This window comes from Oncorhynchus nerka, linkage group LG9a (assembly GCF_034236695.1).
Source record: "Oncorhynchus nerka isolate Pitt River linkage group LG9a, Oner_Uvic_2.0, whole genome shotgun sequence".
Classification (NCBI taxonomy): domain Eukaryota; kingdom Metazoa; phylum Chordata; class Actinopteri; order Salmoniformes; family Salmonidae; genus Oncorhynchus; species Oncorhynchus nerka.
This window is the reverse complement of record NC_088404.1, coordinates 10,838,448-10,852,350: the sequence shown is the minus strand read 5'-3', so window position 1 is coordinate 10,852,350 and position 13,903 is coordinate 10,838,448. Positions and strand designations below refer to the sequence as shown.

The window sequence follows — 13,903 nt, the reverse complement described above, 5'->3', positions numbered from 1 at the left end:
CGTGTTTGGAAGTATTCGTTCCCACCCCTTCAGTAATTTGCCAGAGTTACTTGATGGCGACATGTTTGGTGAGTTGAATAGATTTCTCAGAAACAAAAGACTAACTCATATAGAAAAATAAGCAGTGTAATGTAATTTATTCGGTGCGTGTCGTTTTGTGTAATTTAACGGATTTCATTCAACCGTTCGATGTCGAATGACAACTTATTCTACACACATTTTCTTTCATTGTGACGTTTGTTGTTTTGGTTGTAACATTAGCATGCTAGGCTAGCAGCTTGTTAGCTATTCGTCAAGATAGTGACAAAAAACAAAACAAACAAACAAAAAAGAGCCCACTTCCAAAAGTAGAGAGAATAATGTGGAGGAGAAAAAAGGTTTTGGTCAACAACAAAAAAACAACTTCCAACTTACATCTTGTATCGTTTTCGCTTCATTCATTAGACAATTCCGATCACAGCGTTTTTGTCGTGTCTGAACTTGTTGACATTCTTTTGTTTACAACTGAGTTTGTTCCTTTCTAGCTACCGTTAGCTGTCAGGGAGGCAAAGCCCCCCCCTGACAATGCTCAAAACAGCAAGAGAGACACCTGTTTACAATGAAAGTCATTGGACAAAGATCTTTTTTCACATTTCAAAGTGTCATCTAGATAGTTTTCCAGGAATCAAAATGTCAATAAATATATTGCGCAATATTTGTGATCGGGTCATTCATTCGCATGCTAGATCTAGTCTCAACGTTACAAATAGGATACAATTTAGGTCTAAACAAACAATAACGTTACAAATTGGCTACGTAACATTCAGCCATTTCTAGCTAAGGTGACGGAGTAGCAGAAAGCGTCTTTGTTATTGTCTTCAGCACCTATGTGATACAAATGTAACGCTAGCAGTTACATAATTCAAATGGCGTTATCGTTAACGTTTCAATTCCATCACAAATCTATTTAAACTATTAATTGCGACTGGGTTTTTTTCTTCCCCCGAATGATATGTTGTGTAATGTTTGTACGAACGTAACAGTGTTATTGACAATTGTTACGCAGTTATGAATGAATGAGCTCTGTTGCGCATGCGCGAAGTTAACAAAGTTTATAAACGAGCCAGGACTGCATGCCTTTGCTGCATGCATATGGGTCACATGACAGCTCTTTATGTAGTCCACACAGACAATGGACTTTTATTATTGAAATGATCTTACCTGCAAATTAGATAAAATTTGATTCATCTTCTATAAATGTACAATGCAAATATACACTATATAAGTCTAGCGTTTAAATAGTCACCTAATTAAAAAGACAAATAATATAAGCATATGTTTTCCCCATTTTGTATATTTTACATGCATGCCTCTGTTTTGGTCAGATTCTGGTATTGTAATTTATCATTGTGTCTCCAGTGTTTACAGTCCAGTTTAGACTGAACGAGTAGAGGAACCAAAGATGGATGCTAATAGAATGGAGGACTCATTTGATCGTCTAAAGGCTCTGCCCTCCTCACGTGACTGTCCCTCCACTCCCATGGAGTATGGTAAATATTTGTTCTTATATAGTAATATGCCTATAAAAAAAATATATATATACATATTTTTTATCTCTCAAATGTAACCTTTATTTAACTAGGCAAGTCAGTTAAGAACAAATTCTTATTTACAATGATGGCCCACACCGGCCAAACCTGGACAACGCTGGGTCAATTGTGCGCCGCTCTATGGGACTCCCAATCACGGCCGTTTGTGATACAGCCTGGAATCGAACCAGGGTGTCTGTAGTGACACCTCAGGCACTGAGATGCAGACCGCTGTGCCACATATGTGATAGCCTACCAGCTAGCCTATACACAAGATAGCCTACCAGCTTATTACATAATAAAGTCTTTAGTTACCATTGAAAAATGTACACTGTCACAGAGATATGAAATACATGTATTGTTGTTCTCTGTACTGTAGAACTGATCAACAATCTTGTCTCTCCCTACCCACCAGATGACCTGCCAGAGCTGCAGGAGTTGGACGAGAGCCCGTCCTCTCCAGTCCTGTTCCATGTGGGGGCTGGTGTGTCCCGTCAGGAGTGTATAGCTGGTTCCCCTCATACTAACTGGCTGACTGAGCTGGCTATCATCGCTACCAGCCCTCAGAGCCCCCTGCTGCAGGAAGCTGCTCCCATCGAGAGGTCTGTTGTGTATCGGTGTTGACGTCGCACATACATGGACGTGCTCATGGCACACAACACACACAACACACACACACACACACACACACACACACACACACACACACACACACACACACACACACACACACACACACACACATTAAAATACAAATAAAATGATGAAGAAATGATTGATATGTATTTCTCTGTATTCCTCTCCTCAGGTCATCTCCTGTGCACATCTTTTCCACCAATCGTAGTTTACATTCCTACGCCCGCCCCCCCCTGGCCAGCAGTGCACCGAGCCCCTCTAGAGGTCACCTCAGGGAACGCAGCAGACGTGTCAGGGTATGACCTTTTAACCTTTCACTTCCTGTAGGTCATAGGGTTTACTGTGGACCCTATCACCCTCTGCCCCTGTAAGCCTAGTGATTGGCTACTATGAGGTTATGGATGAGCATCATGGTTGTGGTGAATTCCATTTCAGTTCAGCACAGCGGTCAATCTGGTTTCACAAGGCTAGTTAAGTTCAGGAAGCAAACTGACCTCCCAGTTCCATTTTTTTCTCAATGTACTTGAACCTCATTGAGGATTTTTCAGTTGACTTCATGAACTGACTGAATCTAAATGAAATGTACCCTAACTCTGCATGGGGTTGTTCAATTCAATAAGTACAATTCAACTGTTTTATAACATTGCCACAACACTGCTGTTGATAACATGCACAATTCAACTGTTTTGCAACATGTTCCTCTCTGCTTGAACGTTGCCAATTCAGGCCAGCAGTGAGTCAGAGTCTGGTGTTTTCTCTATGGCCTCCTTCTCTGATGATGAGGACATGGGCTGGTCACACTCCTGGCCCTCTACAGCCTGGCACTGCTTCCTGAAAGGTATGGACACACAGGCACACATGTACACACAGAAATGATGACCTTTTCCTATAATTATGGCCTTGAGAACTTTTACCTTTGGAAAAAACCTAGATAACATTGATAACAAATTGCCTGTCTAGTCAGGACTGGAACAGGCAACAGAAAATGGACACAGATCCTGTTAAGCCTGCGTTTACTCTGTCTAAATTATCCTGTCTGTCCTAAGTGTTTGTTGCTAACCTAATCAGGTCAGTATAGTAGAAGTCCGTTTGTACTTCTTCTCTGTGTTGTAAGTGAGGATGGCTCAATAAAGAGCATCAAAAGTCTCTGTCTCACTGTGTATCTCTCACTTCCTGTAGGTCCAGCTGTCTGTCTCTGTCTTTTTGTCTCCCCCCTCGCTCCCTTCTCTCGCGCTCATTTCAATTCAAGGGGCTTTATTGGCATAGGAAACATGTTTACATTGCCAAAGCAAGTTTGCAATGTAAACTCTGTCGGACATGGGAAGCTATTCTCACATAAATAAATATGCCTCTAACGATCGATCGTTCGTTCTGAGAAAGGTAATGCATTGTATTTACGTGAAGCTGGCTTCAATAGTTGAGCTGGTGGTGTGAGGCTCTGGTTTGCCCAGTTGAGGTCGCCATTGTCCTTTGTGGATTCTTCCGGGTTGTCGTGGAGTGAGATGTTGTGGTTTTCTGCGTGGGTCAATGTTCTTACTTGATTTGCTGCCTTTCCAGCTACAGTCTGTTAGGCTGTAATCTACGACTCACTTCTTCAAGAGTGATCAGTAGTTCAGAGTTCATACCATTTCACGTATGGCGCAAGCTCTCCTGTTTTCTGGCCTGTGGAGTTGAAATTAGAATGAGCCCTTTTTAAACAGACAAGTCCTCATGGTATTTGGAACTGAGGTGACTTTTCGTCAACGGGGGCTTTAATTCTAGAGTTGGAAAAGGGTTTGTAAAATATTTCTGATAGATTTTTGAAAACTATGCCACAATGAAATGAGGTTGAGACTCTTAATGTCTAAGGTTGCAAGTTCGAATCCCCGAGCTGACAAGGTACAAATCTGTCGTTCTGTCCCTGAACAGGCAGTTAACCCACTGTTCCTAGGCCGTCATTGAAAATAAGAATTTGTTCTTAACTGACTTGCCTAGTAAAATAAAGGTAAAATAAAAAAATTAAAAAGTCTATTCACTTGGGTGGGGCCACTGACTGGGCACACATTACCATAAAACAAAACACTTTTCATTCTAGAAGACTGAATCACGTGATATCTTTTCATAAGTATTCTTAAACTTTGTCAAACATTTTATCCAACATTCAGATGCAAGTCTCATAACTGAGGAACCTGTATAAACAAGAGTTAGTGTAATGTGGCTGTATTGTCTTTCCTTGAGGTCACAAATATGAAACAAAACAGACCTGGTCGTAGCTGGCTTCTCCTCTGACCGTTTCCACATTCTCTAAATTAGGAACGATGTTTAATCCTCTAATTTGGGGAGGTAGGAGTATTTGGCCAGGAGTTTTCCTTTGTTCTACTGTGACCCTCTAAGGAAATGATGACTTGGTTGTGAAGTCATAAAATTGTTCACATCTCTGCTAGCCGATTCACTTAAAGGGCTAGTGCCGTGACAACGTGAAGTAGATAGTAAACAGAAGTGAAATAAACAATCAAAATTAACAGTAAACATCACAAAAGTTCCTAAAGAATAAAGCCTCTTGTCTCTTTCTCGCTCGGTCGCTCTGTCTCTCTCTGTCTTTCTGTATCTCTCTCTCTCGTTCTTTCTGTCTCTCTCTGTCTTTCTGTCTCTCTCTCGCTGTCTCTCTCTGTCTTTCTGTATCTCTCTCTTTGTCTCTCTCTGTCTTTCTGTCTCTCTCTCTCTGTCTCTCTCTGTCTCTCTTTCTCTCTCTCTCTGTCTCTCTCTGTCTTTCTGTATCTCTTTCTCTGTCTTTCTGTATCTCTCTCTCTGTCTCTCTGTCTCTCTCTCTCTCTCTCTCTCTGTCTTTCTGTATCTCTCTCTCTGTCTCTCTCTCTCTGTCTCTGTCTTTCTGTATCTCTCTCTCTGTCTTTCTGTATCTCTCTCTGTCTTTCTGTATCTCTCTCTCTGTATCTCTCTCGCTGTCTCTCTCTGTCTTTCTGTATCTCTCTCTTTGTCTCTCTCTGTCTTTCTGTATCTCTCTCTCTGTCTTTCTGTATCTCTCTCTCTGTATCTCTCTCTCTGTCTCTCTGTCTTTCTGTATCTCTCTCTCTGTCTTTTTGTATCTCTCTCTCTGTATCTCTCTCTCTGTCTTTCTGTATCTCTCTCTCTGTCTCTCTGTCTCTCTCTCTCTCTGTATCTCTCTCTCTGTCTCTCTGTCTTTCTGTATCTCTCTCTCTGTATCTCTCTCTCTGTCTCTCTGTATCTCTCTCTCTGTCTCTCTGTCTTTCTGTATCTCTCTCTCTGTCTTTCTGTATCTCTCTCTGTCTCTCTCTGTCTCTCTGTCTCTCTCTGTCTTTCTGTCTTTCTGTATCTCTCTCTCTGTATCTCTCTCTCTGTATCTCTCTCTCTGTCTCTCTGTCTTTCTGTATCTCTCTCTCTGTATCTCTCTCTGTCTTTCTGTATCTCTCTCTCTGTATCTCTCTCTCTGTCTCTCTGTATCTCTCTCTCTGTCTCTCTGTCTTTCTGTATCTCTCTCTCTGTCTTTCTGTATCTCTCTCTCTGTATCTCTCTCTCTGTCTCTCTGTCTTTCTGTATCTCTCTCTCTCTGTATCTCTCTCTGTCTTTCTGTATCTTTCTGTATCTCTGTCTTTCTGTCTCTCTGTCTTTCTGTATCTCTCTCTGTCTCTCTGTATCTCTTCTGTATCTCTCTCTCTCTGTCTTTCTGTATCTCTCTCTCTTTCTGTATCTCTCTCTCTGTATCTCTCTGTCTCTCTGTATCTCTCTCTCTGTATCTCTCTCTCTGTATCTCTCTCTCTCTGTATCTCTCTCTCTGTCTCTCTGTCTTTCTGTATCTCTCTCTCTGTCTTTCTGTATCTCTCTCTCTGTATCTCTCTCTCTGTCTCTCTGTATCTCTCTCTCTGTATCTCTCTCTCTCTGTCTTTCTGTATCTCTCTCTCTGTCTTTCTGTATCTCTCTCTCTGTATCTCTCTCTCTGTCTCTCTGTATCTCTCTCTCTGTATCTCTCTCTCTGTATCTCTCTCTCTGTCTCTCTGTATCTCTCTCTCTGTCTCTCTGTCTTTCTGTATCTCTCTCTCTGTCTTTCTGTATCTCTCTCTCTGTATCTCTCTCTCTGTCTCTCTGTCTTTCTGTATCTCTCTCTCTCTGTATCTCTCTCTCTGTCTTTCTGTATCTCTCTCTCTCTCTCTGTCTCTCTGTCTTTCTGTATATCTCTCTCTGTCTTTCTGTATCTCTCTCTCTGTATCTCTCTCTCTGTCTCTCTGTCTTTCTGTATCTCTCTCTCTGTCTCTCTGTATCTCTCTCTCTGTCTCTCTGTATCTCTCTCTCTGTCTCTCTGTATCTCTCTCTCTGTCTCTCTTTCTCTCTCTCACTCTGCCATTTGTAACGGAATGTTTTGCTGATTCTTATCTTCCTATCCAGGCACCCGCCTTCGGTTCCACAGGGGCCTTAACAAGGAGTGGCAGGAGGCTGAAGACCTGGGGGACTCTGATGACGAGTCAGATGATGAGAGAAGGACGCCGTTTACCTCCCTCAAGGTAGCTAAACGTTCAGCTAATCCCTCACAGTTTTGTTTTTCACTCTGTTTGATGCGTTATGAACTGACTTGCTAATCGTCAGATCTGATATGATTGACTGGGTTTCCTCTGTGACAACTTTCTCTCCGGTTTGTTGATTGGTTTACAGAGCTATGGTTCTGAAGGTCTGAAGTTAGTGGCCCATGAGGACAATGTGTCCTACGGTCAGGCCGTCCTCAAACTCACCTTTGACCCCGGCTCGCCAGAAGAAGGCCTGTTAACGGCAGAGTGCAGATTTGATCACCCCTTCTTTGTGAAAAACAAAGGTAAACAAAAACAAAATAACTTAATGTTTTTTAAGAGAACGTGGTGTACTGGAACTGCATGCGGGCACTATTGGTCTGAAGTCTGAAAGTTCTGTCATAAGAGATTGATTAAGGAAATGTTCAGTTCTTGCCTGATTTTCCATGGAAGCGGATAGGCCTATTGGTCGAATAATCTTTGAAACTGCATGACAGGTTCACGTCTCGGACAGGTTTACATCTCGGACAGGTTCACGTCTTGGACAGGTTCACGTCTTGGACAGGTTCACGTCTTGGACAGGTTCACATCTTGGACAGGTTCACATCTCGGACAGGTTCACATCTTGGACAGGTTCACATCTCGGACAGGTTCACATCTTGGACAGGTTCACATCTTGGTCTATGTATTTCTATGTATGTTAACATCTTCATATCTCTTCCTGTCCCAGCCTGACGGTGGTGCAGCATGATATTCCCTGCTAGTTAACATTTTCATATCTCTTCCTGTCCCAGCCTGACGGTGGTGCAGCATGGTATTCCCTGCTAGTTAACATTTTCATATCTCTTCCTGTCCCAGCCTGACGGTGGTGCAGCATGGTATTCCCTGCTAGTTAACATTTTCATATCTCTTCCTGTCCCAGGTTGGTCCTCTTCCTGTCCCAGCCTGACGGTGGTGCAGCATGGTATTCCCTGCTAGTTAACATCTTCATATCTCTTCCTGTCCCAGGTTGGTCCTCATTCTACCCCAGCCTGACGGTGGTGCAGCATGGTATCCCCTGCTATGAGATTCAGGTTGGGGACCTGTGTCTTCCCCCGGGACACAGGGACACCATCAACTGTGATGACTCTGATGTCTTGGACACCTTCAGGAGGTACATAATAATATATCACTGTTGAACATCTGCTATATGTTCCCAAGTGCTTTTAGTTTATTTAGAAAATGTCAAGCCACAGTCTGACTCTGTAGATAAGATGTATGGTGTAATGATTTCAAATGTATTCATCTTCTCTCCCTCTTTCCCTCTTTCCCTCCCTCCCTCCCTCCCTCCCCAGTTATGATTTCACTCCTCTGGACTCGTCAGCTGTGTATGTTCTGAGCAGCATGGCCAGACAGCGTAGGACCTCCCAGTCCAGTAGTGGCGCTGTCTCCCCCGACCCAGAGAAACTCTCCGGCTCCCCCCACTCCTCCTCTGCCAGCAAATCAAACAGGAGCAATACCTCAGGGACGGTCCCCGGCGGGGCCACACCCACCAAATGCAAACGGCCAATGAACGCCTTCATGCTCTTCGCTAAGAAGTACAGGATGGAGTACACACAGATGTACCCTGGGAAGGATAACAGGTGAGTAGGAGGACCAAACCTGTGTGCATGTGTGTGCGTGCTTGTGTGCAGAAAATGACTTTCTGCCCTGAGCAAAATTCTAGATAGGTTTAGAATGTGCCATTAAATGTCTCTATTATTGTGGTCCCCTCCATAAAACCTTCCCATATGACGTCAGGCACTATTATGGGACTGGAACTAGGATCAGGGTGTGTGTGTGTGTGTGTGTGTGTGTGTGTGTCTGTGTGTCTGTGTGTCTGTGTGTGTGTGTGTCAGTAGTACTGTCTGTACTGTTCTGATACGCTGTTTACAAAATGGAAGGAGTTCTATGTTAGGAATGTCTCTTGAGTAGACCACGGCAGCCACATGCAGGATTACATCACCGGTAACTAAAGGCTTGTCTGCCTCACAATTGTTCTTACATGTTAGACCTAAAGAGTGTGTTGTCTCTTATAGAATACACAAACTGTCCGTTTTCAGTATTGATAGTTCCACACACACACACACACACACACACACACACACACACACACACACACACACACACACACACACACACACACATGAATGATGGAATAAATGACATTGCTGAAAAGTATGTCCTTGTATGCCCTATGTAGAGCCATCAGCGTGATCCTGGGTGAGAAGTGGAAGAAGATGAAGAACGAGGAGAGGAGGATGTACACCGTGGAGGCTAAGGCTCTGGCTGACGAGCAGAAGAGACTCAACCCCGACTGCTGGAAACGCAAGAGAACCAACTCCGTAAGGAAGGACTTTTATGCATGACACTGTTATAGCGATATATATATATATATACAGTACATTTTTTGATCCATCTTGATTTTTGTAAATGCCCAAATCCTCTCTGGATACAATACTTGATGAGATCCAGAGAGGATTTGAGCATTTACAAAAATCAAGATGGATCAAAAATGTACTGTGTAAAGTATTTCAAAAATACTAATCTCATCAAGTATTTTTGAAATACTTTACACTTCTTGTTTTTCTGTAGCTCAATGTGATGCCATGTACAAACTCATCTAGGAGTTTAACCTTCACCTCTCTCTCCTTCTCTCCTCAGGGGTCCCAGCAGCCCTAGATGACCTATGACCTCCAGACATGTGTTTGGCGTGGAGAGGTCAGAGGTGAACTGACCGACCAATCTGGCAAACCCACTATCTCTCTAGCCTGCTCCCAGATCAGTTTTCTGTTGTTGCTGTATATCCAGCTTCCTATGGTCATTGGACTATAAAGAAGGCACAAAACAGATCTGGAACCAGGCCAGTTACTATTTTTCTTTCTGCTTACCTGTCAAATCAATGAGACTTAACTGTGATGCGGAATACTCTTGCTTTTATAACCATATAGACAGGACTCCACCAACATTTTAAGACAAAACAACAACTATGAACTATATATTAAAAAAAGCATCTAATCTAGTGTAACTAACAGTGCTTATATTTTGTTATATTTTAAATAACATACAGATATGCCTTATTATTCCTTTATAACTAAGGCTCAGTTTTATATTTGTTCAGGTCATTTCATATTTCGATGCTTGAAACCTTGAGATAGGGGTTGCAAAATTCTGGTAAAAATTTCCTGTATTTCCAGGATTCCCGGTTGGAAGATTTCCGGAATATGCATGAAATCCAACATACTCCAACCAGGATTTCTGGAAAACCTGGGAATTTTGCGAGTTACTAGAATTACTGTACCCTACTTGAGACCCAGTGGTGCTAAGCTCGGTGAAGGAACAAGTAGCAGTGATACAAAATGTATATTTTTTATTGTAAAAAGAAAGAAAGGGAATTTTAAAAAAGCATTTTCTTCTCTTCTCAGCTTGTTGTTCATATTGATTATAGCTCCATATATTGCACAGATTGACAAAGCCTTTCATACGTTGTATCATATTATCTGTGAGCTTGAAGGGCAATATAAAGTTTGTAATACATATTGCCCATCTGTGGCCTGATTTACCCTGAAACACGGAGAGGGACATTTTCATTTTCTGTTTTGAAACGTTTTTGTATTCTGTGTCCTATAGAACATGACTACAGATACCCTGTTGTCTGATTCACGCTGTAGGGCTGACCCGAACCGTTCTGGCTTGGATATTTGAATTGTCCTTTACTAGCATGGTTCAGTAGAGGATGTGTAACCAGGCCGTCTCGGCCCTGTAGTAGGAATCAGCCATTTGTTTGCCAAGCCACCTGGCCGGCTTACATTTGGGCACATGGAGGTTTTGCACACTCATCCGAACAGCACTTCAGGGCCAAGCGTTCACTGTAAGTGTTTTAATTTCTTTTTGCACTTTATATACATATGTAGTCTTATACAGTACAAGCAATTAAATGTATGCTAGTGGAAGCTATGTGTATATGGATTTAATGACTCGGTAGGTATATCTAGATGACATCTATCGGTTTTCACTTTGACACAACCATGGCCAAACTATACATGTCTAGCCTGAGTGCCAGTCGGTTTGTGCTCTGTGACATGACAATGAGTGAGTTGGCAATAGAGTACAAACAGACTGGGACCCAGGCTAGTACAAGTCATGTGATGTTCTGCTTGCAGGTTGCCATGGCGTTGAGTTTATACAGTTTTGTTGTTGATAATGTACAGGTCCACGCCCCACCAAACTGTTGCACAAAATATCATTGTATTATTATATCATTAATAAAAGTTTAAACTTGCAATCTTATTCACCTTTTTTACCTTTTGGTTTGTGCATGTGTCTTTAGCCTTTAGGAGGTAGGCTTTAGGAGGTAGGCTTTAGGAGGTATCCTAGGAGGTAGGCTTTAGGAGGTATCCTAGGAGGTAGGCTTTAGGAGGTATCCTAGGAGGTAGGCTTTAGGAGGTAGGCTTTAGGAGTTATCCTAGGAGGTAGCCTTTAGGAGGTATCCTAGGAGGTAGGCTTTAGGAGATATCATAGGAGGTAGGCTTTAGGAGGTATCCTAGGAGGTAGGCTTTAGGAGGTATCCTTTAGGAGGTATCCTAGGAGGTAGGCTTTAGGAGGTATTCTTTAGGAGGTATCCTAGGAGGTAGGCTTTAGGAGGTATCCTAGGAGGTAGGCTTTAGGAGTTATCCTAGAAGGTAGTCTTTAGGAGGTATCCTAGGAGGTAGGCTTTAGGAGATATCATAGGAGGTAGGCTTTAGGAGGTATCCTAGGAGGTAGGCTTTAGGAGATATCCTAGGAGGTAGGCTTTAGGAGGTACCCTTTAGAAGGTATCCTATGAGGTAGGCTTTAGGAGATATCCTGGGAGGTAGGCTTTAGGAGGTATCCTAGGAGGTAGGCTTTAGGAGGTAGGCTTTAGGAGGTATCCTAGGAGGTAGGCTTGAGGAGTTATCCTAGGAGGTAGCCTTTAGGAGGTATCCTAGGAGGTAGTCTTTAGAAGGTATCCTAGGAGGTAGGCTTTAGGAGGTATCCTAGGAGGTAGGCTTTAGGAGATATCCTAGGAGGTAGGCTTTAGGAGGTATCCTAGGAGGTAGGCTTTAGGAGTTATCCTAGGAGGTAGCCTTTAGGAGGTATCCTAGGAGGTAGGCTTTAGGAGGTATCCTTTAGGAGGTATCCTAGGAGGTAGGCTTTAGGAGGTATCCTAGGAGGTAGGCTTTAGGAGGTATCCTAGGAGGTAGGCTTTAGGAGTTATCCTAGAAGGTAGCCTTTAGGAGGTATCCTAGGAGGTAGGCTTTAGGAGATATCATAGGAGGTAGGCTTTAGGAGGTATCCTAGGAGGTAGGCTTTAGGAGATATCCTAGGAGGTAGGCTTTAGGAGGTACCCTTTAGAAGGTATCCTAGGAGGTAGGCTTTAGGAGGTATCCTAGGAGGTAGGCTTTAGGAGATATCCTAGGAGGTAGGCTTTAGGAGGTTCCCTTTAGAAGGTATCCTAGGAGGTAGGCTTTAGGAGGTATCCTGGGAGGTAGGCTTTAGGAGGTATCCTAGGAGGTAGGCTTTAGGAGGTATCCTAGGAGGTAGGCTTTAGGAGGTATCCTTTAGGAAGTATGCTTTAGGAGATATCGTAGGATGTAGAGTTTAGGAGGTAGGCTTTAGGAGATATCGTAGGATGTAGAGTTTAGGAGGTAGAGTTTAGGAGGTATCCTTTAGGTATCCCCTAGTGCGATGTGTTTACCTTAGAAACGGGTTGACCACCTCAGAATGAGGCAGCTAAACAGAATGGAGCGGCAGGTGGCCCAGCGGCTAAGAGACTTGGCCATTAACCACAAGGTCGCTGGTTTGAATCCCCGAGCTGACTAGTTGAAAAATCTGTGGATGTACCCTGGAACAAGGCACTTAACCCTAATTTCTCTGACTAAGAGCATCTGCTAAATGACAAAAATGTGAACTAAAGGTATGTTTAGGTCCCTTATACTCAGGTCCACAGTGAATTACACGCAGGAAAGAATTATTCCCTCGTCTGTGTTAAAGACGACACAAGAAATACAAGGAGAAAGTAGTGAAAGAACGGGACAGAGACATGATCAACAATAGACAGATATGTGTAGCGCCTTCTTAATTGGAACAGCTCCACACAGAAGAACTACAGAGGAGAAACTAAGCTAACCCCAATTGAATTGAATTGAATTGTGTACTCAGTTTTTAAACAGATGTGTATTTTTAAGGATATTGCTCACTGTCCATTCACCATAACCCTTACGATGCTTCTATCGGGCACATGTGGTGTTACTGTACACTGGATGCCACAGTTCTGGGTTCTTCGACCAGATCATACTGAATGAATGTCCTTTACTCAACACATAGGTAGATGACTTGACTAATTCAAGTGACTAGTAATGTAATGGCTGGTTAATACACAAGTACTGTAATTTTCATCCTCGCTGCCAGGGGGTGGTCACACATCATGTTTCTTTCATGAATGAACTGGCTCTTTTTATAGTGCCACCATCATCATCATTACTACCACCATCATCATCATTACCACCACCATCATCATCATTACCACCATCATCATCATTACCACCATCATCATCATCATTACCACCATCATCATCATTACCACCATCATCATCATTACCATTATCATCATTACCACCATCATCATAATTACCACCATCATCATCATTACCACCATCATCATCATCATCATTACCACCATCATCATCATCATCATTACCACCATCATCATCATTACCACCATCATCATCATCATCATTACCATCATCATTACCATCATCATCATTACCACCATCATCATCATCATTACCACCATCATCATCATTACCATCATCATCATCATTACCATCAGCATTACCACCATCATCTCCACCACAACCACCATCATTACCATCATCACCACCATTACCACCATCATCATCATTAACACCATCATCATCATTACCATCATCATCATCACCACTATCATCTCCATCACAAAAACCACCATCATCTCCACCACTATCATTCATCTCCACCACCATCATCTCCACTACCATCACCATCATTCATCTCCACCACCACCATCATCTCCACCACCACCACCACCACCATCATTCATCTCCACCACCATCATTCATCTCCACCACCATCATCTCCACCACCATCATTCATCTCCACCACCATCAT

General features: G+C 42.8%; 1 protein-coding gene across 1 annotated transcript; it reads left to right on the top strand.

Annotated features, from left to right (window-relative positions):
* On the top strand, window positions 1-11,026 carry LOC115116228 (HMG box-containing protein 1-like). Its single transcript, XM_029644712.2, has 11 exons — window positions 1-68; window positions 1,399-1,529; window positions 1,984-2,170; window positions 2,377-2,500; window positions 2,931-3,042; window positions 6,603-6,718; window positions 6,867-7,023; window positions 7,727-7,871; window positions 8,053-8,340; window positions 8,940-9,081; window positions 9,401-11,026. The coding sequence occupies exons 2-11, from the start codon at window positions 1,442-1,444 to the stop codon at window positions 9,416-9,418; spliced, it is 1,377 nt and encodes a 458-aa protein (XP_029500572.1). The 5' UTR covers window positions 1-68; window positions 1,399-1,441; the 3' UTR covers window positions 9,419-11,026.
* The last annotated feature ends 2,877 nt before the right edge of the window (window positions 11,027-13,903 follow it).

Excerpts from the sequence above, each read along its gene's own strand:
- LOC115116228 (XM_029644712.2), top strand. The coding sequence starts at position 1,442 with ATGGATGCTAATAGAATGGAGGACTCATTTGATCGTCTAAAGGCTCTG. Across the intron at positions 3,043-6,602 it reads CTGGCACTGCTTCCTGAAAG|GCACCCGCCTTCGGTTCCAC; the intron begins GTATGGACACAC and ends CTTCCTATCCAG. Across the intron at positions 7,872-8,052 it reads GTCTTGGACACCTTCAGGAG|TTATGATTTCACTCCTCTGG; the intron begins GTACATAATAAT and ends CTCCCTCCCCAG.